We start from the raw sequence: 25,345 nt of genomic DNA, 5'->3' as shown, positions 1-25,345 counted from the left end.
AGCACGGCTTAGGGGTGACCAACAATGAAGAAAAAGACGTGATTGGGCGTCCGCCCCGACAAAGGACGAGCGGCGTAAAAATCTCATCTAAACCAAATAAGTCCTTACCTAGTACTAAGGTGCCGGCTACTAACGAGGATAAAAATGACGAAGAGATGACAAAAAACATGAAAGAAAGGTGAAAACTAACCTTGAAAGATCTGAGAAATAGTTGGTGAAGAACAGGATGAGTTTCACGAAGAACAAGTTGAATCTGATGAAGTACAGGTTGAGTCTCGCGGTGGCCGGAAATCTCCTGCTGGTGGTGGAAATACGCCGGAAATCGCCTGTCCTGAGTTCTGTAAAAATGAAACGTAAAAATGAAAATTTACCCCAGAATTCCCAAATTCGAAGCCTAACTATGACTTTTCGGAGGTTTTAGTTTTTCGAACGCAAAAGTTTGTAATTTTAAGATGTTAAATTGAATATTTGCGATTCTTGTTGTTAAATCTTGAATTTTTGATTGACCTACTGTATATGTTTAACAATTTTGAATGCCTAAGATTGTTAATTATACAACCTAATTTGTAATTGTAATTAATTTGATGAAATTCGAATAATTTAGAATTTGATTTGATTTTCATAATTAATTGACGATTTAATTAGGTATCCATGATTAAAAAGCACCATAAAAATTGTTAATTTATGATAAATTTTAAATTTTTATGACCTAGATTTGAATCCATGTTAATCGGAAATTAATTGATTAATAAATTTTTGATTCTTCTCCCTAAAATTATGAAATTAATATGATTTATTAATTTGTCATTAATTTTGAATTAAAAATTATAAATTTTAATGAAAAACGCTCATAAATGTTGCACGCACAAAGCAATGGACGCTACGTGTTACCCTTAAGGGGTGTTGTATAGTGCGGGCACGCGACGACGAGCAAGGGAGCTCTTCGCCCGTGCGGTACGAATACAGCGAGCAACAAGCTAGGCGCGCGCGCAAGGCCCAGTGCCTGGGCGTGTGTGATGTGTGATGGGCGAGGGCGATGGGGCAAGGCACAAGCGACGAGCGAGACGCGTCTGGGCAGCGATGGGGCTGCGCCACAGCGCGCCTGGCTCGCCCAAGCAAGCAAGACAGAACGCGCGAGCAGGGAGCGATCCCTCGCCCAGCGCGCGCTGCCTTGTGCAGCAAGCAGACGCAACGAAGCAATGGGGATGCGCGCAGCGTAGCTTGCGTTGGCTGCGTGTGCGTGTGGCGTTGCTGCTCGTGCCTTGTGCAGCGATCGGTCGAACGGGGCGCAGCAGCCTCTTGGCTCGATGGGGCTTGGGCGCAATCCCAAGTGCCTTGTCTTGCTACGATTGATACGTTTTGATTTTAATTTGAGACTTTCAGTTCGGAAATAATTTTAATTAACTTTAAAATTAATAATTTAAATTGTTTTCTCGGAATTTAATTTTGATTATTATAATTATTATAAATTTTAATTTATACTAATTATTTTACTAAAATTAAAAACTTGAATTAATTTAAATTTAATCGTTTAATTCAACTGAAAATAAATTAAATGGATTCGATCATAATTTTATATGAGCTTTAAATTTTAATGAAACTTGCATGTTTCCGGTTAGACTAGAAATACAATTTTATGTTTAAAATTAGTAAAGCATATAAAGTTATTGGTTTAAGTGGGAGCCTTTAGTCATAAACTCTTGATTAGGTCTACAATCCTTTAAGGTTAAACAACTTGATTAGAATTAATAGGACTGAATAATTGGTAGATTATTGGTGCCCTTGATTAATTGCTGCAAATATTTATGTGATGCATAACATGTTCTACTAACCAGCTATGTGGGCCATTCATGATAATGAATGGGTGAATGGTATATATTGTATATTTACTGTTTTGCGGGTTATTGAAAAGTGACTAGTATGGCCCAAATAGGATAGAAAATATGGTCTACGTACCATTAATTTGAATGTAATATTGGTCTAAAGCACCAAATTTTATTTCTTTTAAATATGGTCTTCATACCATCAAATAGTTGTAATTAGTTTAATTATAGCTTATCCTATTTGAAGAAAATGGCGCCTCCCATGGTGAAATTCAAGACGGGGTTTGCAATCCATTTTCAAGACGGACTTTGAAGTTGAAGCTTCAAGATGAAGTCGGGCCATACTAGATCACATTTATATCTTATGCATGTTTTAAGTTATTTATTGCTTTAAATATGTCTTAATTATGCATGAGATTGTGGCTTGATTATGTTGCATGATTAAGGATTTTAGTTCACTTAAAATCTAACCAACATAGTAAGAGCCTTAAGGTCCAAACTTAAAAATTGAGTTAAAAGGTGCCATGCCAAAATAACACTTACTTGGATAACCTTTACATCAATCTTAGTAATAGTTTTCCGCCATAGCGAGGTGTTACTTATTGATTCTAAAGGGGTAAGGTACACAAACAATTGTGAGTACATGTTAGTTTTGGTCAAACTCAACGATATAAGTAAGGAGTCCTTTTATGTCGTGGCAAATCGATAGGTTTACCTAATAAGTTCTTAGACGTACCTATCAACCAAGAGTAGTTTATAGACTATTAGCAAAAGGCTTTTTCTTACCTAAAATATTTTAGAATTGAGTCAAAATACATAATGTGCTTAATTCTTCAATGATTTAAGGATCTTGGAATCATTTTATTCACACCTGCCGGAACAATAAATTCGAATAAAATGCTAATGACTTGTTTAAATTGCATGAATGCTTTAATTTTCAAGTTATTACTCATGATAAATGTTTAGACATGGCAATGCTATATTAGTTGTAGGGTCATCTAGCTTATTTTTAAGTCCTTTCAAAGGCTGGAACTTAATGGCTATTTTGTTCCATAATCAGCATACCTAAATTTCTGCTTCAAACACAGAAAAACTCACATTCAGAATAATAAAAACAATGATTGTTTGTTTGTTTATTTGAATGAAATGGTCATTTACGGGTTGAGTCAATATGCTTGATTAAAACAAACAACTCTTTAACAATAAAAACTTTACTAGGTTCAAATCAACCCCTTGATTTTAGTTCCACTAATCTTTGGCATTGTTGCTTAGACCATGTCAACAAGTTAACATTCTAAAGCTCTATTTTGATGGACTTTTGAAAGTTGATTGGTTTCTAGATCAATTCAAGACAAGCTAGTCTTACTTGTTGAAAGTAACAAAAGATATAAACTATTGTTAGAACGCCTAGACAATAGAGTTCAAAGCTAAAGAAAGATTTTATGACTTTATTATTTCACCTAGATTTGAGTTAACATGGATTTATTTACTCAAAGTGATATGAATTTGAATCTGTTTGGCTAGTTCAAAGATTCAAAAGTATAAAATCCGCATGGCAAGAAATCATAAAGATCTAGGTTAGATCATGTTGATGATTACTTGAGACCAAAAATGATCATCAATGATTGTGTGTTTAATTTAACGATCTAGCTCCATAAGATATGGCATATCTACGTTGGAATGATCGAAGTCAATTAAGTACTTGATTCGATCAATGATGAATCATAAAGACTTTTCCTATAATTTCTAAACAAAATGCTCAACTACCACCAAACTAAACCAAATTCGTCAAAGCTATTTGAAAAGTAATTTTAGAATATCTTTTCAACAATATATATATATATATATATATATATATATATATATATATATATATATATATATATATATATATATATATATATATATATATATATATATATATATATATATATATATATATATATATATATATATATATATCTAAAGAGTTGCAAAACTCAGTGGGAGCTTGGTGTTTGTTATTTAACAAACTAAGGCCCAAGTATAGATATATGTTTCATTGTGATTTATTCAAATGAGACACAAGGGTATTGTTTCTACCACGAATTTTTTAGAACATAATGTTTGTTTGCTCGAAATAATGTCCTTTTGGAGATTCGTTTCCAAAATGACAAGTGGGAGAAAATACACCTCGAAAGTCTTCGAGGCGAACAACAAACATAAAACGGACATTCCGGAGGCTTTTCGAAGTTCTTCAGAAAATCCGAACACATATTCTTAAGGACTTTAGAAGTGGCTTTAAAGAATAGACGTCTCTTAGAAGACTTTACAAGTGCTTCAAGGAGAACAGAATATTCAAAGGACTTTCAAAGTGTCTGTTGATATTCTATTTGTCTGATGTTCTATACCCAAGTAGGCATAGAGTTCAAGTCACTGAAACTATGAGATTCTTCTATTAGATAGTGAAGAAATTCATTTTGCACAATATGGTTTTCGAAAAATGCATGAAATGCCTAGAAATTGAAATTTTAAATCGTACTCGAATTTGTATTTGCAAAGCTCGTTTTTCGACATTCGTTCACGAGGTTTGGGAGCGTCCTTCCAGATTCAAACATAGACTAACTCCCAACACGAAATGTTGAGCAAAAATATGACTTTATTTTGCTTGTGTAGTGTCCTCGGTAAAATAATGTCATGGATTATGGATATTAAGTCATGAGATTCATATATGAAAGAGATCATTGACCATAAGCAAACTCAAATATTTGAAGATGTATGTATTTTTATTTGTTCAATTATGCCTAGGCATTATATGCATTGTTACTAATTATGTTAACTTTTTCATTTTGAAGTACTTTCATGATCAAGAACAAATTGATGAAATCAGAGCTCAATGGACGCGTCATGTTCTTCTCGTGTGACTATTGTGATGGATTGATTATGTTTTTCGATTGGAAATTGTCTACACGTTCTATTCTAGTGTGTTGATTTGAAATTAAAGGAAGTACTATACGACAAGGATACTTATTTTTTCTAGTGTGTTTTTTTTCCTCGTGTGTTTAATTTAGGCAACGTTGCATATGATTTGAAGTCATGAGACATCGAGACGTTTATTTGAAATGGTAGAAATGAAATTGGATAATATATGTATAATTTTTTTCTTATTCTCTTTTTGTTGGGGAGCAACATATATATTCAACTCTTACATTACACTATATGGGCTATAAAACGTTTTATTTTTTATTTTATATTTTTTATTACAGGTATTTAATAATTAAATATTATAAAAAAGAGCCCAACAAAAATTAAATTAAATTAGTTATTGGGTGAACAAAATTTTCCGCCATACCAGAACTTTAATAGCGCTTATATATTAAACGCTGATAAATTAGGCAATATTAATAGCGCTTTTTAAAAATGTTGTTATTCTTTTAACAGCGCTACTAATTAACAGCGCTTTAAAAGCGCTATCTTTCATTGAAAAAAGCGCTATTAAAAGCTTATTGTGGTGTAGTATATAATTATAAACACAGTCTCTTCAAGAACACCATTCAAGAAGGCAGCTTTGACATCCATTTGCCATATTTCATAGTCATGAAATGCGGAAATCGCAAGGATTATCCGAATATACTTAAGCATTGCAACTAGAGAAAATGTTTCATCATAGTCAACGCCGTGAACTTGTCTGTAACCTTTTGCTACCAATCTATCTTTGTATTTGTATACTCCATCTTTTTATTTATTCAATTTGAAGACCCATTTGCTTCCGATAGGTTTACCCATCCGGCAAATCAACAAGATCCCATACTTGATTTTCAGGCATGGAGTCTATTTAAGATTTTATGGCCTCTAACCATTTTGTGGAGCTTAGGCTCATCATAGCTTGATTGTATGACATAGGTTCATCACTATCTAATACGAGAACTTCTAAGTTTTCAGTCAAGAGACGCATGTTCATCTATCTGGCTAAACCTTAGTTCTATGTGATCTACGAGGGGCAACAACGTCTTGAGGAACTACTCCCATTGGCTCTTCCAAAGGCCTTGGAGGTTCCTCATCTTGAAGTAATTCTAAAGAGTTCTTGATTCTTTGTTGGTCTCGAATCTCTTCGAGGTCCACTATTATCACACTTGTCAATTTAAAAATGTGATTTCTTTCCAAAAATACATTGTCGCGAGCAACGAATACTTTGTTCTCTGACTTGTTGTAGAAGTAATACCCCTTAGTTTCTTTTGGATACCCAACAAAGATACATTTGTCAGATTAGATGCAAGCTTGTGCGAAATTAATAGCTTGACATACGATTCGCAACCCCAAATCTTTAGAAAAGACAACTTTGGAAGTTTGCCAGTCCATAATTCATATGGAGTCTTTTCAATAGCTTTTGACGAGGCACGATTCAGTGTGAGTGCTTCTGTTTGCAACGCATGTCCCCAAAATTGTAAAAGAAGTTCGGCTTGACCCATCATTGACCTGGCCATATCTAGTAAGGTCCTATTTCTTCGTTCTGACACTCCATTCCATGGAGGTGTCCCCGGAGAAGTCAATTCATAAAGAATACCGCATTCTTTTAGATGGTCATCAAACTCGTGGCTAAGATATTCTCCGCCTCGATCTGATCTTAGAGCTTTGATTTTCTTGCCATGTTGATTCTCTACTTCATTTTTAAATTCCCGGAATTTCCCAGACGATTCAGACTTGTGTTTTATTAAGTAAACATAGCCATATCTACTAAAATCGCCTATAAACGTTATGAAATAGTTGAAATCACCGCTAACTTTCATACTCATAGGCCCAAATACGCCCGTATTTATTAGCCCTATTAGTTGCTCTTTCTCCCACTTTTTAGAAAGGTCGCTTTGTCATTTTGCCAAGTAAACAAGATTTGCATTGATCAATCTTCTCTAAGTCGAATTATTCTATATAGAATGCCCTTCTTTTCAAGTCTTTTCATGCGCTTTGTGTTTATAGGACCTAATCGACAATGCCACAGATATGTGAGACCTGAATCACCAGTTTTAGTGTTATAGATTTGTTTGCTTGTATCTAGCACATATAGACCATTTTCTTGTTGTGCTGAACCATAAAATATTACATTCAAAGAAAAAGAACAGCTATTGTCTTTAAATTAAAAACTAAAACCCTTAGAATCTAAACTTGAAACGGAAATGATGTTTCTGGTGATACTAGGAACATAGTAATAGATTTCTATGCTCCATTTCCCACGCGTAGATCCATCTCGTCTTTATCAAGTTGTCTACTTCTCCTTAGTCCCTGTGAATCGGAACATAAGTGTGAGCCACAACCAGTATCTAATACCCAAGAAGTAGAATTAGCAAGATTACAATGTATAACATACATACCTGAAGGAGAAGCAACGTTTTCGTCCTTCTCTTCTTCCTTTTTCTTAGGGCTTTCTCTTGTAATGACCAATTTCATTACAATAGAAGCATTGCCCCGTAGAAAGAAAAGTATTCTTCTTCATCTTTCTCTTAGAAGGCGCCTCTTCCCCTTTGTGTGTGGATGAAGATGCAGCCTTTCCTTTCTTCCCCTTGCTTACTTTCTTGAATTTTGTGCACCTCACATTCAATGGTTCATTTTTAAACTTTAAGATGTTCTCGAATTTCTCAAGCATTTCCATAAGTTCACTGAATGTGTTCTCTTTCTGATTAAAGTTATAGTGCATCTTGAATCTCTCATAATCCTTATGAAGAGAGTTTAGCACAAGGGCTAAAGCTATTGACTATTTGACGGAACTACCAAGTCTCTCAGTTGTGAAGAATAATCCAATCATCATATTCACATGAGACAGAATTGGTGTATTATTGTCCATCTTACCCTTGTAAATGCGTTTTTGTGCCTCTAGAAGCTCAACTTCCAGACACGATTCATGTGGGATAATGAGTTTGAAATTTCTCATTGAATTAGCCAATTCATCAACCTGGTTGCCAACAGATTGGCCATTGGGTTGATACCTCACACGACACCTATCCCTTAGATGACTTAGGATTTCATGAGGCTCATAGGTAATGAACCTCCCACTCTAATTTTCAGGGATGGATTTTAGGATAAGTTCCGAGACAAGCTATTTGTGAAGTGCCCAACTTCTGTACCTTTCTGGAGTCATACCCTTTGCATAATTGATGAGCGGCATTTATGTCGCTCTTAGCTTAGGATTTCTTATCGTTTTTATTATGTTTTGTGTGATTTTTGTGTCGTTTAAAGGCTATTTATATGTTTTATTCCACTATGATGTTTTATAGGTAAATCTTGAGAAAATGTGGAAATCCGAGGTAGAATGTGCAAGAAACAGGACTGTGTGCGCGCACAAGTCAGCTGTGCGCGCGAACGATGAAGAAAAGGAGTTATTGCTGAAGACTCCAGGTTGTTCGCCCGCACAACAGTCTGCGCGCTCGCACAAATTTGAAGCCACATTTCATGAGCTACTAATAAATGTGTGCGCCCGCACGAAAAACTACGGCGCGCTTGCACCATCTTCTCCATGCGCCGACACAACAGAGGTTGTGCGACTACACGAGAATTATTCAAGGGAATGGCTGAATTTGTTCTGTGCGACCGCGTAGGAATTATGTGCCCTCGCACAGTGCGAAGCCTATGAATAGTCGCTCTGTGTGAACCCACAGAATTTCTATGCGCCCACACAAAATTTTTTGTTCACTCGCACACGGGTATGTGCGCCCGCACGCAGACGCGGGTTGGCTCTTTTTCGTCATTTAAAATTCTATTTTCGGAAACATACAAATAATTTTTCGTTTTATTATTTTACGAGGAAGTTTTTTAGAAAGTTTTTTTGGTGAGTTAGTTTTAGAGAGATAGTTTTGAGAGCTTTGATATTTCAGTTTCAATTCTAGAGAGAGAAGTTGAAGAATTCTTGATTGTAATTTTCAATTTCAAGATTAGTGCTGAATTGTTAAAGCTTAATAGTAAGTTCTCTTCCTTTTATTCTCTTCTACTTCTTCTTTTGCATTCTTAATTGCTTTAATTTCTGAATTTTGTAATTGCCTTATTGATTGCTATTTATTTTGAATTCTATTCATTTCAAATTCAATTGCTAGTTTAATCTCCAATTTCATTTTCAATACCATCACTATGTTCAATTCCTTGATTTCATTCCTTGGCTCAATGTGTAGTGAGTATTCTAATTGTTAGGGTTAGGGGTGATTCTAGCGGAGTAATTGGGGAATGTAGAGTTGATTTGTTGAATTGGTGATGTGATTAAATAGTGACTTGCAATCTAGGATTTCCATGTATGATTTGATTAGTAGTTGCAAATACTATGATTGTCATTATAATTGGAGTGTTCTTTGTGTATTTGTCAAGAAATTGAGAGTCTATGAATGAATTTGAGTGACTAGTTGATTTATTTTCCCATCCTAGTTCTAAGGTGACGCGAGAGCGTACCATTGGAAATAGAGTTGGCAAGGCTTGCTAACAGAGAGGGGTGCCAAGCCATTATTGTTAGTTGCTTCCTTAATTGCATATCTTTACATTATCATGCTTGCATTGCAATTCTTTTTTCCCCAATGAATCCAAGTTGATCCCCGATTCCCTAACACTTTCCATAATTGTTTGCCTAATTAGCCTAGATTCCTTAGTTGTGACACAATCAATTCAATTTTCTTTCTAAGCTAGCTTGGTGTTTAAACTCAAACCAATTCGTTCTCTTGGAACAATACCTTAGCTTGCCACTATAGTCCATATAGTGTGTTGGTTTAGGATCTTATAAATTTTGTTTGATTTGGCGGCTTTCGATTCAGCGACACGGAAATTGCCTTATCAAAATGGCGCCGTTGCCGGGGAACGGTTGTTGTTTTTTAGTTTAGTTTAGTCAAGTATAGTTTAACCAAAATTTTCATTATTGTTTTGGTATACTTGTTATTGCTCACGTTTCCTTGAGATTGTATGCAAGATAGGGGGCGCACTCGTCATAGGCCTCTCTTCCCTCTCAACCTAGAGTTAGAGAGGACATTGCGGAGTTTAAGGCGAATTCGAACCCGATCCTCAAGCTACAATAGATTTGATACTTTGAGCGAGAATCTAGACCAAGAGCTTTCAAGTCCTACGGTTGAGAGTATAGATTTACCATTGAAGAATTTGGGAATTCCGGGGGCTTTTGAAGCCACTTGTGGAATTCAAGATCCAACAACAAATGCCAATAATTTCGAGATTAGGCCCGCTTTGATCACACTAGTCCAAAGTCACCCATTTTGCGGGAAGACTAGTGAGGCGCCGCATGAGCATTTGAAGCAATTTGAGCACTATTGCGACACTATAAAGCATAATGGGGTCACTTCCGAGTATGTGAGGCTCAAGTTATTTTGATTTTCGCTTCTAGGGAGAGCTAGTGATTGGCTTGACAAGGAGGTCAAGCCAAACTCACTAAGAACTTGGAATTAGGTCACTAGTGCCTTCCTTAGAAAATTCTATTCTCATGGGAAAACCGCAGTACCGGCACAAGATACAATCATTTGAGCAAAAACGAGATGAATCCTTGTTCGAAGCATGGGATAGATTCAAGGAGTACCAAAGAGAATGTCTTCACCATGGGATTCCTAAGTGGCTCCTCCTCCAAACCTTCTGCTTGGGACTTAGCCCAACCTCAAAGACTAGCCTTGATGCGGGGGCGGGTGGTCCAATCATGAACAAAACGGAGGACCAAATTGAAGATATCATTGAGGATGTGGTGCAAAATTATCAATCTTGGCATGTGGGAACAAGGAACTATGAGGGTAAAAGCAAGTAGGAAGATGGGAAACGTTTGGCTTATGCATTGGAGCAAGCCAACATCATTGAAAAGCTAAGCTCACTCCTTGAGAAGCTTGAGAGTGCTCCTAGTCAACCACCATCTCCATCAACGATTCCTCCACCGTCGGCCACCCTTCTCACCAAAGGGAATGGAAAGGTTAGTTCCTACAACACCATGCCTCCTAATAATTCATTTTGTGATATTTGTGGTGGACACGATCATTTTCCCAATATGTGTCATCTTTTGCAAAATGTCTCATTTGTTGAACAGGACTCATCTTATGAACAAGAATTTGATATTGAGTATGCCAATGCTTTAAATGAAAGACGTAGGTAAGATGGGCCCCCAAACCCAAATTTCAATAGGCAACAAGCACCTAGAGGCCCTTCTATGCATGCCTACCAAGGTGGTTCCTACCAAGGCCAAGGCCAAGGAGGAGGGTTTGATCCCCCAAGGTCGGGGAAACTATAGGGGGCAAGGCTATCAAGGCCAAACTCCCTATGGTCAACCCCATGGCCTAGGTAATCAAGCTCCTTACCACCAAGCTAGTTATAACCCAAACTACCAAGGTGGAATGGGCTATAACAACCAATATGGGCAAGGTATAGGAGTTTCTAGTGGGGGCTATCCATTGAATTCTGGAAACCAATATGGCAATTCCCAATATCCTCCTCTCGGATTCAATGTACCTAGGACTTATGGCACTCAATTTCCACCTAATCCTTCCAGATTTGGTAATGCTCCTCCACCACTCCCGTCTCCTAAGTCGAATCTTGAGGCTCTTATGGAGTCGAATGTGGGGGCGCAAGCCAAAAAGAATGTGGAATTTGAGGATGAATTTAAGTAATCCAGTACTCATCTCAAGATGATTGAAACTCAACTAGCTCAACTAGCTAGCACAATCAAAGAGCGTCAAGTGCATACAAGTCTCCCACCCCAAGGTCAAGCACCACCTGAGCAAATGTATGCAGTTGTGACTAGGAGTGGGGAGACTCTTCTTGATAGTTCTAAGATAAGTGAAGTTTCAAGTTCTAGAGGGGATATGTCCAAGGGGGTTGAGTCTAATAACGATGATAAGGTTTAGGAAGAGCCTCACGTTGATGATGTGAGTGATGGTTTGAAGCCAACAAAGGCTACTCCTCTACCTCTCCCTACTCTAAAATCTCCTATCCTCAAAGGTTTTTAGGGAAAAGTCTAGATGTTCAGTTTTCAAAGTTTCTTGATGTGATTAGTAAGTTGCATGTCTCATTGTCCCTCACCAAGGAACTCAAGCAAATGCCCCACTATTCTAGACTCATGAGGGATGTTCTTAGTGGCAAGAAAAGTTGTGTACCCAAGGAGACCATGCAACTCACGGAGAGTTGTAGCGCTTTAATTCAAAGCTCCTTCCCTCCAAAACTCAAAGATCCAGGGAGTTTTTCTATCCCTTGTAGCATTCAAAAGCTCCAATTTGATAATGCTCTTTGTGATTTGGGGGCAAGTTTGAGTATCTTGCCATATAAGATCTTTGAGAAGCTCAATCTAGGTGATCTCTCTCCTACCGCCATGTCATTGCAACTAGCCGATCGATCAGTTATGTATCCATTGGGTAGAATTGAGGATGATCCCCTCGCTATTGGCAAGCTTACTTTTCTTGTTGACTTCGTAGTCTTGGACATCGATGAGGATACCCTTACCCCTATTATCTTAGGGAGGCCATTTTTGGCTACCGCAGGTGCCCTTATTGATGTGCAAGGGGCGCTAATCACCTTGAAAGTGGGTGATTCAAAAGCTAGCTTCAAGATTCCCCTTGGTGAAGGGTGTTTTTCAAAGATGAAAAGTTGTATGAAGGTAGAGACTATTGCTTGTATTGAGAGCCATTGCTCACATGCTAACACTTCTAATGACTTTTGTGTTTCTAAGTGTGCTAATGAGCTTGCTAGGTCCCCTCCCAATGACAAGAAGGTTCATGTGATCCCAAGGGTTTTGGGGGATAATTTTGATGATATCATATCCATTCCCGAGATATTTGGGATGCATGTGGATGATGATGCTAGAGATTCGGCCTCCAAAGTGATTCATGACTCGGCGAAAAAAGCCAAGAGACCCAAGAAAGGCAAGGAGAAGCTTGGTGGTGGTTAACTTGGTTGGCGCCTCATGTGTGGTGATGTTGGTAAAGTGTTTGTGCTTAAAGGGGCAAAGAGAAGTTTTTGACATGTAACGACCCAAAATTGGTTGCATTTGACCCCCCATAAATTTGGGGGGAACCGTCAACCTAATGACGGTAAACGAGCGCTACCGGGAGGCAACCCGTATTGGTATTTTCTCTCTCCTCCCCCCCATGCACTTGGGGGGATTCGTCAAGATAATGACGTTAAAAGAGCGCTACCCGGGAGGCAAACCGGTTGTCTAACTCTTAGATACATATCTATTTTGTCTCCTAACATTTTCCTTTTTTAGTGTTGTTTTGTTTTAGGTGAAGGAATAGTTCTAAACTGGTATTTCAGGTCCTGTGCGATCGCACAAAAGAGGTGTGCGCTCGCATAAATTTTGGTAAGCTAACCAGTGGCTATTGAAACTTCTACGCGCCCATACAACAGTCTGCGCGCTTGCACCAAAATTCTGTGCGCTCGCACGAAAATTTCGTGCACTCGCACGGGGTCAGAAAATCAGACCTGCAGTTTTTTTTAATGAATTCGCGATTTCCTTCTTCATTTCATTTCATTCAAAACTCCTTACTCTCTCAAACAAGAAAAATTCTACTCTCCTCTCATTTCTCACTCCTCATACCTCCATTCTCCATCGTTCTTGCTCAAATCTTCACTCAAATTTCACCCTGTACAACTTCACAAACACAAATCCATCACCTATTCATACCTAACATCACAAATTTCCAAATTTTCAGAAAAATCCCCAATAAGTTAGGGTTTGCTCTTGAAATTTCAAATTGATATTTTTGGTGCATATTGAGCTAAGGGAACTACTTGGGATTGATCTTTGTCGCTTCATTTACTATTGGTGACGATTTATATCCCTTTATTCTTCATTCTAATACTCTTGTTCTTCATGTTCTTGATATTTTTGGAAATTTTTAAATTTGTGATTTTTGGATAATTGGTGATGCATGTTTGATTATTTATGAAGTCCTTGATTATCTAGAGGTGTTTTACATGCTTAGTTGCTTGTTCTTGATAGATTCCAGACTCTTGGTGAATTTTTTTTTTGTGAATTTTTAGCCTACTTGTTGTTCTTGGATGTGGAGTAATATTTGGAAAACTATGTGATGAATTGAAGTTTTTGGAGTGTTTGTGTAGTGTTTTGGTGTTTGATGGTGGTGACTTGTAGACTAATTTTGTTTTTCTTTCGGTTCGTAGTTTGGTGGTTTTGGTTGTTTTGTGTAGATTTTTCATCAATTACTCATCATGATGTCAAAGAGGACGAAGAAGGGTCCCAACGCCGCTCCCAAAAGGAAAGCCCCTACTCCTCCGGTTCTTGAAACCTATGGAATTGAGTTCAAGGACCAAAATTCTTAGGACTATTTCGCCTTGTCTAAGAGAGCCGTTCGGCCCACCAAGTTCTACCACAAGAAGACGGTGAGGGACTTGGGTATTGAAAAGGAGGTTGATAACTTGATTTCGGGTCTTGATTGGAAGGAGTTCGTGAAAATGAATGCCAAGACTTATCGGCAAGTTACCTTGGAATTTCTAGCTTCGGCTACGAAGGATGTTGTGGTTGATCGTGGGGAAGAAATGGTTAAGTTAAGATTTCAAGTCTTCAACAACCGTCATACTTTGACGCACAAGGATATCAACCATTTCTTCTCCATCCCTTCGACCTGTGGGCTTATCACCAACACGGTGAGTGAGTGTGTGGGGAGCTACGATGAGCATGGATGGTGGCGCACTCTCACCGGCGAAACAGGAAAGTTTGTTTCCGCTTCGGCCAAGTCTTCATCATTCCAACACCCGGTCGTCCGGTATGTTAGCCGGCTCATTCTTTTTGCTCTCTTCTCTAAGGCTTCTACCGGGGCCTTGTCGGGCACAGAGCTTGGTGCCCTTTGGTTGGATACAAGGAACGATTGGGGCACGTTGGATTTTGGCCAACTTTTGATAGCAAGGATCATAGATGTCCGGAACCCTTATCCGTTTAGTGGGGATATCTTGCTCGGGGGCATGCTCACCCTCCTCTTGCGGGCTCTTCCGGGGGACCCATATGTGGATGCTCTAGAGGCCTTGACCCCCGTGCCCGGTGGTGAGTTCTTGGACATCCAAGTCTTGTATAATGCTAAGTGGATCAAGTACTCGGATAAGGATGATTATTACGTTTGGTGTGTCAAGGGTTCCAATTGGTGTGTTCTTCCCGATCGGTCTCTCACCTCATGGACTCCTAATCCCCGCTACTTAATTCCCCGCAATCCCCAATTTGCTCCCGCTCGTGATGGCCCTCCTCCTTCTTCTCCACCTCATTCTGCGGCCATGGATACACCCCTCCAAGAGGGTGGTACGTCTTCTTCCTCTCCTCTATTTGATTTTAATGGATTGCAATCCACTCTTGCGGCTATCTTGCAAGGGCAAACTGAGAAAGCTCGTACTTTAGCTTCTCTTGCCCCTCAAGGGAGCTGTGAGGTGGCTTCTAATGATGCTTTTGGCTCGTCCTATTATGATAGGCGGGTGTATGATTTCCATGTGGACAAAGGGGATTTTGAGCCCTATGTCAATTGTCCATATCATCCACCCCAACAAGGGCCCGTCCCTAGTTGGAATGAGAATAATACACCTACCTATCCCTATTGGACCGGACCTTCCCGACCCGATGTCACCCCCCCCTTCGTTCCCCCCATATGATTATACCCAAATGAGGGGGAGTGAATATTGCGACGACCCTATGTACCCCACGGTTATGCCGGATGAGCGGCCTAGTGATTGGCCCGTGGGTTACACCGGGGGTTGGCCCGAGGGTTACGTCGGAGGTTGGGATGGTCCTAGAGGAGAGCCTCCCCAAAGGCCATTACCCCCTTGAGCCCAATTTTGATTGGCCCCCCTACACCGATGCCTCGATTCTCGATGTGGACCTCACCTTCAACTTTACCACTTTCACCGACGAGCAAGCAATTGCTCATCATCGTGAACTGGATGAATATTGGAGGGAGTATGATCGGAAAGGGAAGGGCACCGGCCCGAGTCATTCTTAGGGGCCACTCCACTTCTTCCCCATCATTTTGTTGTGATGGTACGCTTTTATTTAGCTTGGGGGAGAAGTGAGCCATGGGGGCTAGCTTTGGGGAGTTGGTTATTTGTTGGTCGTTTGATGGTTCTTTGCCACTTTGTGTGGATGTACATACATGATGATTTCTTGATGCTTTGCTTTGTTTTGGCCATTTGGCCCTCGTCTACTAACTTTCTTTTGGATTTTTTTCTTTGAGTTTTTCTTTTTGTGCTTTTTCTTGGTGTGGATTCATTTCATCCACCTTTTCCTTGCCCGGTTATACTTTTGGTGAGTTTGTTCGTTATTCCGGTTCTTTGCGGGACTTGCTCCCACGTCATTTCCGGTAATATCCTTCTAACTCTCTTGCATTCTTTGGGATCGGGCATTCTTCATGCGGGGCGTTGGTTGGATGGGTAGTTGTGCTCCTCCTTATTTCGTTTTAGGCCTTGAGGACATGGCCTAATTCGAGCTTGGGTGGAGATTTTGTTGTGTGGTTGCCATTATGATTTCCATATGTTATATTGCATGCTTTTGTGTGATTTTGTGCATATTTCTTGTTTAGTTTCATTAATTAATTTTAGGTTCTTTTCTTTTCCCTTCTTTTCTTTCTTTGTTTTCTTCTCTTCCTTTTCTTTCTTTCCTTGTTGTTTCTTACATTTCTTTTCCTTTCTTTTCTTTTTCTTTTCCCTTTTTCTTTCCTTTTTCCTCTTAGTCAAGGCAAGTTTTTCTAGTTTTTTAGGATTTATTCTTGATTCGGGCATAATAAAACTGGAACTTGTAGGTTATAATGCTTTTATTCCTAATTGGTAGAGGTGTGCACGGTTTTGAATGTCTTGGTTCGAGTCTAGGATTTAGGTGTAAAGGTAGTCGGTTAGAACTTTGGATAGCATGAGTCTTGAACCCTTGGTTTGTGGTAAGACGGTGTCGTTATCTCTAGTGACTTGAAGCCAGAGAGGATAGTAATTGCTACCCATATGTGAGGATCTTGTTCTTTCTAGCCCAATTCTCAAACACAAATATTGAGTGGCATGGATCCTTGGCATTGACTTTCCCATATCTTGAATTTGACTTTTTCCTTCCCGAGACCTCGACCGAACTACTTTACGGGACGATAGAGGCATTTCCTTTCGGTGACTATTTTCTTTTTATAGATTATGACATCATTTTTCTTATTTTCTTGTATTTTGTTTGCATTCCCCCCCCCCCCCCTTGCTAGCCATTTGAGCCTTTCCCCTTCATTTCTTAATAGCTCATTACGAGCCGATTAGCCTTTGTTTTATTTTCACCCTTAGAAGTGATAGTGAAGCTTAGTGTTATTGTGCTTTGTGGTTTTGATTGAATATGCAAAATGTTGAGAAATTATGGATGTTGGTTTGAAAGGAAAGCTTGGAGAAGTATGTTGTATATATTGAATAAGAGGCAAAAGCAAAAGCATAAAGTTTAGAAAAAGCCAAAAATAGAAAAAAACAAGGCAAAGAGAAAAGTTTCACTTGAAACACAAAAAGTGAGAAAATGAAATAAGAAAAGTGCAAAAAGAAGTATAGTTTGATTTTATTTGTTCAATAAGCTTGGGGGAGTCCCAAATAAGTGGTATGATTTGGTTTTGATCTTGTTGCTTGATTTGAGTTCATTTTGTGCTTCACTTTAGGATTGAGCTCCAAATACCAAATTTATCCATGCTCTTACCCCCTAGCCTAAACGTTACACCATAAAAGCCCTCTTGGCCCTTTAGAGTTGAGTCATTGTCGGTGGAGGGAGGAAATTGTCAAGTTTAAGGAGCGGGATTGTCATGCCGAGATGTCGAGTAGCCTTCTTTCCTCTCTTGAATTTTTTGTTTTTTCCGGCGCCTTTGCGGCGTCTCGTGAAGCTATCTTTGTGGGTGAATAGGATCTAGAGAGTAGACGCGGTACGATCGGTTTAAGGGGGATAGATAAGTGGGATTCCTTAGTTCTCTATGCTTTACACTTGAATCTTTCACTCAACCTAGGATATTGGTTAGCGTGCATTCGTTTATCGTTTTCGGAATATTTGCATCCTTTTGTGCTCGTTCAATAATAAAAGCCCGGTTCTTGGATTTTTATAGTTTTGTTTTGTTTTCTTTTTCTTTTCCTTTCTTCTCTTTTCTTTGCTTTTTCTTGGTTTATTTTCCTTTTTAGGTCTTGCCTTGATCCATTTTGGAGAGTTATGGGTTGAACTCTTTGGAAACCCTTGCGAGATCCCACTCGCGCTCATGAGGGATTGTGGGGTTCAAAGAGCTTGTTGCATGTGCTTAAATGCAACCGTGATTTCTACGATAGTGAGTTAGTTTGTATATTCTTGTAGTTCTCGTTTTCTTAATTGCTAGAATCTCGATAATGAGCTCGTTCTTCCCTATTTTATGCTTAGTTTGCTAGAGACTAGCAAACGCTTAGCTTAGGGGAGTTTCATGAGTGTCATTTATGTCGCTCTTAGCTTAGGATTGTAGGGGAATACAGTTAAACATAATAACATGTGCGGAACAATCCCCAAAGCCAGGAAACATGTATAAAGCACAGATTAAGCATACTTACATTCGAAGCGTGTTTTCCACAATAATCCGTCAACGAACACGAACAAAGAAATCCAATTGTCGTTCCTCTACTTGGTTCACCGACACGATCAGATCCGTCTTGATAATCGTAGCTTAGACAATTAATCAAGATACTTTGCCTTTTGGGAAGAACTCACTTTGGAGGCACAGAGAGAATTAGGGTTCTCTGTGTCTCTAGGGTTTTGAGTAATCTGAATTGTGATTGCAGTAAGTTGGAAATTAGGTCATAAGGTTATTTACATAACCTTACTAACCGACCAAGCCCGGAGGTAAGGCCGGCCAGCAAGCCACGCGTGAGAAAAGCACAGCGCGCTGGGCCATGGGCCTCGCTGTTGTGGCTGTGTCGCTGCCCAGGCCCGCGCGCACACGCGCAGCTCCGCTCGGCCATGGGCCAGCGCTGCCGTGTTGCCTTGGCCTTTGCTTGCTCGCCTAGCGCGCGCCCATGGGCCTCGGGTGCTTCGTGCACTCGGCTCGTGGGCCGCTCTTCATATTCGCGTTTAATATATTTCCGATATATTATTTATCGTTTCGTATAAGACGAATCACCATCGTACGATACGATTTATTCGTTTCGCCTAGCTTACGAATATTTGCGATACGATATACGATTCCGATGCAAGGTCGTATCGTATAATACGTTTCCAACTTAAATCCCGAAAAGCTATTAAATGAATTTCCGATTCATTTAATCCGGTGATCTGTTACGTGTCATTGGTGTGACCTTGTAGGTTCAGTCAAGAGTAAGTTGTGAGTTCAATATCCATTAGAACTCACTGATCGGAAGCATTGCTCCAGGTAGATGTTCCGATCACTTGATCTCACTGAATTAATTGTTCGCAATTAATCTGAACCTTGGTATTAGACTTAATGCACCTTGGGTGAAGGACATATTTCCTTCAATCTCCCACTTGTCATTCAGACAAGTGCGCATCCACATTCCTTTGTCGCTTAGTGTTACTTACTGAACATAAGGTAAGATCCAAGCCATCCTTATTAGGTCCAGAAGTGTTTCTCGGATTACAGAGTTCAACTGTCAAACTTTTGCAGAAGGTTAAGCCTAACCATTCTGAGCACGGCCATGCATTTTACAGTCTCTAACTCTCCGAGAGGCCTTGTTACACAACAACACCATATCCTATCAAAGATAGGAGGACAATCCATTCTTGCAATCTATGAACACTCACTTTGATTCATAGTACGCCCAATAAATGCTTTTATAGCCTCCTTTTACGGTGCGACGTTTAGCTAGTATCAAAGCGAACTAATTCTCAAACGAGCAGACATAATCGCTCATGTTCTGAGGAACGGTTTCTAATCACCATTAATGAGAACTACCTATGAAATGACTTTAATCTCTTAAAGTGTTCTCATGGTCAATCCGATACAAGATCCAATAAGTATCTATGCAAAAGATTCTGACATCCAGTCACTCTAGTTCAAGAAACAGAACTAAGTAATCTACTTGCAATCTAATCTTCATTAGTCATTGGTCGTCCACCTTTCAATGACCTGGATTAGGGATCCTTTGTGACTTCAATATTCAAGTTCACTTATGGGTGTTTCTTTGCCAAAGAATCCATCTTGACATCCCATTTGAATGATTTGAATCACATGGACTTATCATCTAATTCTAAACCACAATTAAATGAATATGAAATAATAAATTTCATAAATATGAAATGGTTAAACCAATTGTTTTAAACATAGATCTAACAGATGTTCTAAAACAATACTTAGAAAATCAAAGCCATTCTCCAACATGCTTGATTCCCATGGTTGCTACATGTGCGTTGTGTTTCACTTGTGGCAACGGTTTAGTCAATGGATCCGCGACGTTGTCGTCAGTTCCAACCTTGCAAATCTCAATTTCCTTTCTTTCAACGATCTCTCGAAGTATATGAAATCGCCGCAGTACGTGCTTGGACTTCTGGTGGCTCATAGGCTCCTTTGCCTGGGCAATGGCTCCGCTATTGTCACAATACAAAGCCACTGGTCCTTTAATGGAGGGGACAACACCAAGTTCTTCAATGAACTTCCGAATCCAAACAGCTTCCTTTGCTGCTTCTGAGGCAGCAATGTACTCGGCTTCAGTTGTAGAATCCGCAATAGTGCTTTGCTTAACACTTTTCCAGCTTACTGCTCCGCCGTTGAGGCAGAACACAAACCTAGACTGTGATCTGAAATCATCTCTGTCGGTTTGAAAGCTTGCGTCCGTATAGCCCTTAACAATCAACTCATCTGTACCACCATAAACCAGAAACTGATCCTTGGTCCTTTTCAGGTACTTTAGGATGTTCTTGGCAGCAGTCCAATGGGCCTCACCTGGTTCTGACTGGTACCTGCTCGTTGCACTGAGTGCGAACGAAACATCCGGCCTTGTACAAATCATAGCATACATGATGGATCCAATAGCCGAAGCGTATGGAATTCCACTCATCTTTCTACGCTCATCAGATGTTTTGGGACACTGATTTTTGCTTAGATATACGCCATGTGACATGGGTAGATGGCCTCTCTTGGCTTCCATCATATTGAACCTAGCTAGCACTTTGTCAATGTAAGTGCTTTGGCTTAGTCCAATCATCCTTTTAGATCTATCCCTATAGATCTTGATGCCCAATATGTATTGTGCCTCTCCTAAGTCCTTCATTGAGAAACACTTCCCGAGCCAAGTCTTTACAGACTCCAACATAGGAATGTCGTTTCCAATAAGCAGTACGTCGTCAACATACAAGACTAGGAATGCAATTTTACTCCCACCGACCTTCTTGTATACACAAGATTCGTCCTGATTCTTGATGAAGCCAAACTTATTGACTGCTTTATCAAATCGTTTATTCCAACTCCTTGATGCCTGCTTTAGTCCGTAGATGGACTTCTTAAGCTTGCATACCTTACCTTGGTTCTTTTGATCGACAAAACCCTCCGGCTGTGTCATGAACACAGTCTCTTCAAGAACACCGTTCAAGAAGGAAGTTTTGACATCCATTTGCCATATTTCATAGTCATGAAATGCGGCAATTGCAACGATTATCCGAATAGACTTAAGCATCGCGACTGGAGAAAAGGTTTCATCGTAGTCAACGCCGTGAACTTGCCTGTAACCTTTTTCTTCCAATCTAGCCTTGTATATGTATACAATTCCATCTTTGTCTTTCTTCAATTTGAAGACCCATTTGCATCCGATAGGTGTGAACCCATCCGGCAAATCAACCAAATCCCAGACTTGATTTTCAGACATGGAGTCTATTTCAGATTGCATGGCCTCTAACCATTTTGTGGAGCTTGGGCTCGTCATAGCTTGCTTGTAAGTCAAAGGTTCATCACTATCCAATATGAGAACGTCTAAGATTTCAGTCAAGAGGACGCCTGTCCATCTGTCCGGCTGAAAAATAGTTCTATTTGACCTACGAGGGGAAACAACGTTTTGAGGAACTACTCCCACTGGCTCTTCTAAAGACCTTGGAGGTTCATCAACTTGAACTGCTTCTAAAGAGTTCTGAGTTCGTTGTTCGTCTCGAATCTCTTCGAGGTCTATTATTCTCCCACTTGTCAATTTGGAAATATGATTTCTTTCCAAAAAGACACCGTCACGAGCAACGAATACCTTGTTGTCTGACTTGTTGTAGAAGTAATACCCCATAGTTTCCTTTGGATACCCAACGAAGAAACATTTGTCAGATTTAGGTTGTAGCTTGTCCGAAATTAATCGCTTGACATATGCTTCGCAACCCCAAATCTTCAGAAAAGACAACTTTGGAAGTTTCCCAGTCCATAATTCGTATGGAGTCTTTTCAACAGCTTTTGACGGAGCACGATTTAGTGTGAGTGCTGCAGTTTGCAACGCATGTCCCCAGAACTGTAAAGGAAGTTCGGCCTGACCCATAATTGACCTGACCATATCGAGTAACGTCCTGTTTCTCTGTTCCGACACTCCATTCCATTGAGGTGTCCCCGGAGCAGTCAATTCTGAAAGAATACCGCATTCTTTTAGATGGTCATCAAACTCGTGGCTAAGATATTCACCTCCTCGATCCGATCTTAGAGCTTTGATTTTCTTGCCATGTTGATTCTCTACTTCATTTTGAAATTCTCGGAATTTCTCAAACGATTCAGACTTGTGCTTCATTAAGTAAATACAGCCATATCTACTGAAGTCGTCCGTAAACGTTATGAAATAGCTGAACTCACCTCTAGCTTTCGTACTCATAGGCCCACATACGTCCGTATGTATTAGCCCTAGTAGTTCGCTTGCTCTTTCTCCCACCTTTGAGAAAGGTTGCTTTGTCATTTTGCCAAGTAAATAAGATTCGCATTGATCAATCTTCTCTAAGTCGAATGATTCTAGAATTCCTTTCCGTTGAAGTAATTCCATGCGCTTTATGTTTATATGGCCTAATCGACAATGCCACATAAATGTGAGATTCGAATCACCAATTTTAGCCTTTTTGGTATTTATGTAATAAATGTGTTTGCTCGTATCTAGCACGTAAAGACCGTTTTCTTGTTGTGCTGAACCATAAAACATTCCATTCAAAGCAAAAGAACAACTATTGTCTTTAAATTGAAAACTAAAACCTTTAGAATCCAAACTTGAAACGGAAATGATGTTTCTGGTGATACTAGGAACATAGTAACAGTTTTCTAGTTCCAAAACAAACCCACTAGGAAAAGAAATAAAATAAGATCCTACGGCTAATGCAGCAATCCGTGCTCCATTTCCCACGCGTAGATCCATCTTGCCTTTGTCAAGCTTTCTACTTCTCCTTAGTCCCTGTGGATTGGAACATAAGTGTGAGCCACAACCAGTATCTAATACCCAAGAAGTAGAATTAGCTAGATTACAATATATAACATACATACCTGAAGGAGAAGCAACGTTTCCGTCCTTCTTCTCTTCCTTTAGTTTGGGGCAATCTCGCTTGTAATGACCAATTTCATTACAATTGAAGCATTTCGATGTGGAAGGAGAAGCATTCCTCTTCATCTTGCTCTTAGAAGGCGCCAGATGCCCTCCGGGAGTGGACGAAGATGCAGCCTTGCTTTTCTTCCCCTTGCCTATTTTCTTGAATTTAGTGCACCTCACATTCAAAGGGTCTTGATTGAACTTAAGGATTTTCTCGCATTTCATGAGTAATTCCACAAGTTCAGAGAATGTGTTCTCTTTCTGATGAAAGAGATAGTGCATCTTAAAACCCTCATAATCCTTATGAAGAGAATTCAGCACTAGTGCAATAGCTACCGACTCTTTGATGGAACCACCAAGTCTCTCAATTGTGAAAAATAATCCAGACATCATATCCACATGAGACCGAATTGATGTGTTTTTGTCCATCTTGACAGAGTAGATGCGCCTTTGTGCCTCCAGAAGTTCGATTTCTAGGCACGACTTGTGTGGGGTTACGAGCTTGAGATTGCTCATCGAATTAGACAATTCGTCAACCCCATTTCCACCAGTTTGGCACAAGGGTCGAAAACCCGCACACTTATCCTCGAGGCTACTTAGGAGAGCTTGAGGTTCAAAAGTAATGAACCTCCCTCTCCAACTCTCAGGGATAGACTTAAGGATGAACTCCGTGACAAGGTACTTGTGAAGTGCCCAACTTCTGTACCTTTCAGGAGTCATGCCTCGCGCATCATAGCTAGGGAAAGGTTGTTCAATGACATAATGTATGCCATTAATTTTCAAAACTTCGACAAGTTTCCCTTTCCATTCAAGAAAATTAGTCAAGTCTAACTCGACATCCAGAATTTCAGATGATATGATTGTTGTTATGTTTGCGACCATTTTGATTACTACAATCGAAAAGAATTTGCAATAAATAACCATTCATACAATTCAATAACTTTGAAATAAAAGCAAAACATGCAATCATTAAAGCTATTAAAACATTTCATTCATGCAAAAAGCAAAAACATGGTCCTAAATGAATGAAACGATTCCAAGACCCCAAAAGTCCTAAATCCTTAAGCAGCTTTAGCATGTCTTAAGTAGTTTAAGATTTTAGGTAAGCAAAACCTATTGCTAGTAATCTCCAAATTACTCTTAGTTAATAAATTAATGCCATAATTTATCCCATTGCCACAACTTAATGCCATTGTTGTTTGAGTTGTAACCACAATCAACGTGCTCCTTTAGGACGCCTTACCACCTAAGTCAACTAAAATAGCACCTCGCTTTAGCGTAAACCTACTATTTTAGATCCCTAGATTTTTGTAAGTGTTGATTTGGAAGGCAATTTTTAAAACTCAATATTACTTGGACCTAGTTGTTTCTATGTTGGTTCGATTATTTAGTGAAATTAAAACTAATCGATTCATAGGAAACAACCTGTTCATGCAAAGCATACATACATTCATACATTCACGCATAATATATATATTAATTGCATAAATAATTGGTGATCTAGTATGGCCCAAAACTTCTTGTCTTGAAGCATCCAATCTTCATCACCTCCTTGTTAGCTTGGCATGGTCTTGAATCTTCGTTCAAATGCTAACTTAAAGTTCTAAACTAGAAATACTTGAAAATAATAAATTACATCAAAATTTCCATGGTACGCAGACCATATTTAAAACTTTACATTCAAAGATAGAACGGTGCGCGGACCGTATTTAACTATCCTAAATTTGGCCATACTAGTCACTTGGAGTACCTGCATTGCATAAAATATATATTCTACGCATTCACCCATTCCTATGCTAAAACGAATGGCCCATGTTAATATGCAAGTATTTACGTGAATTAATTAAAATTTACGTTCACATAAACGCGTCCTAAAAGATTAATAAATTTCCAAATTATTAATCCTTAGACTTTATTCTAATTAAAATTGAATTTAATTAAAATAATGCGACCTACGAAATAATTAAAATAATTATTTCATTTTAATTTCATTTAGTGGCTCCCACTCAAACCAATAATTATTCTGGATAATTAATTATGAAATATTAAATTAAAACTCGCGGCCGGCCCAAGAAAATAAAATATTAAATTAAATATCCCGTTAGCCCAAATTA

General features: G+C 39.1%; 2 protein-coding genes and 1 non-coding gene across 3 annotated transcripts; 2 read left to right on the top strand and 1 right to left on the bottom strand.

Moving 5' to 3' along the window:
* Window positions 1–10,264: 10,264 nt before the first annotated feature.
* LOC130460395 (small nucleolar RNA R71) lies at window positions 10,265–10,376 on the bottom strand. The gene has a single exon (XR_008920273.1). It is a non-coding gene; the product is annotated as a small nucleolar RNA R71 (small nucleolar RNA).
* A 533-nt stretch (window positions 10,377–10,909) lies between these two features.
* Window positions 10,910–11,419, top strand: LOC110790063 (transcriptional regulatory protein LGE1-like). Its single transcript, XM_021994799.1, has one exon. It carries the CDS (start codon window positions 10,910–10,912, stop codon window positions 11,417–11,419), a length of 510 nt encoding a protein of 169 aa, XP_021850491.1.
* Window positions 11,420–11,868: 449 nt separating this feature from the next.
* Window positions 11,869–12,693, top strand: LOC110790062 (uncharacterized). The gene has a single exon (XM_021994798.1). It carries the CDS (start codon window positions 11,869–11,871, stop codon window positions 12,691–12,693), a length of 825 nt encoding a protein of 274 aa, XP_021850490.1.
* The last annotated feature ends 12,652 nt before the right edge of the window (window positions 12,694–25,345 follow it).

Source organism: Spinacia oleracea, chromosome 4 (genome assembly GCF_020520425.1).
Source record: "Spinacia oleracea cultivar Varoflay chromosome 4, BTI_SOV_V1, whole genome shotgun sequence".
Taxonomy (NCBI): domain Eukaryota; kingdom Viridiplantae; phylum Streptophyta; class Magnoliopsida; order Caryophyllales; family Amaranthaceae; genus Spinacia; species Spinacia oleracea.
This window is presented reverse-complemented; position numbering and strand designations above follow the sequence as displayed.

Excerpts from the sequence above, each read along its gene's own strand:
- LOC110790063 (XM_021994799.1), top strand. The coding sequence starts at position 10,910 with ATGGGCCCCCAAACCCAAATTTCAATAGGCAACAAGCACCTAGAGGCC.
- LOC110790062 (XM_021994798.1), top strand. The coding sequence starts at position 11,869 with ATGAGGGATGTTCTTAGTGGCAAGAAAAGTTGTGTACCCAAGGAGACC.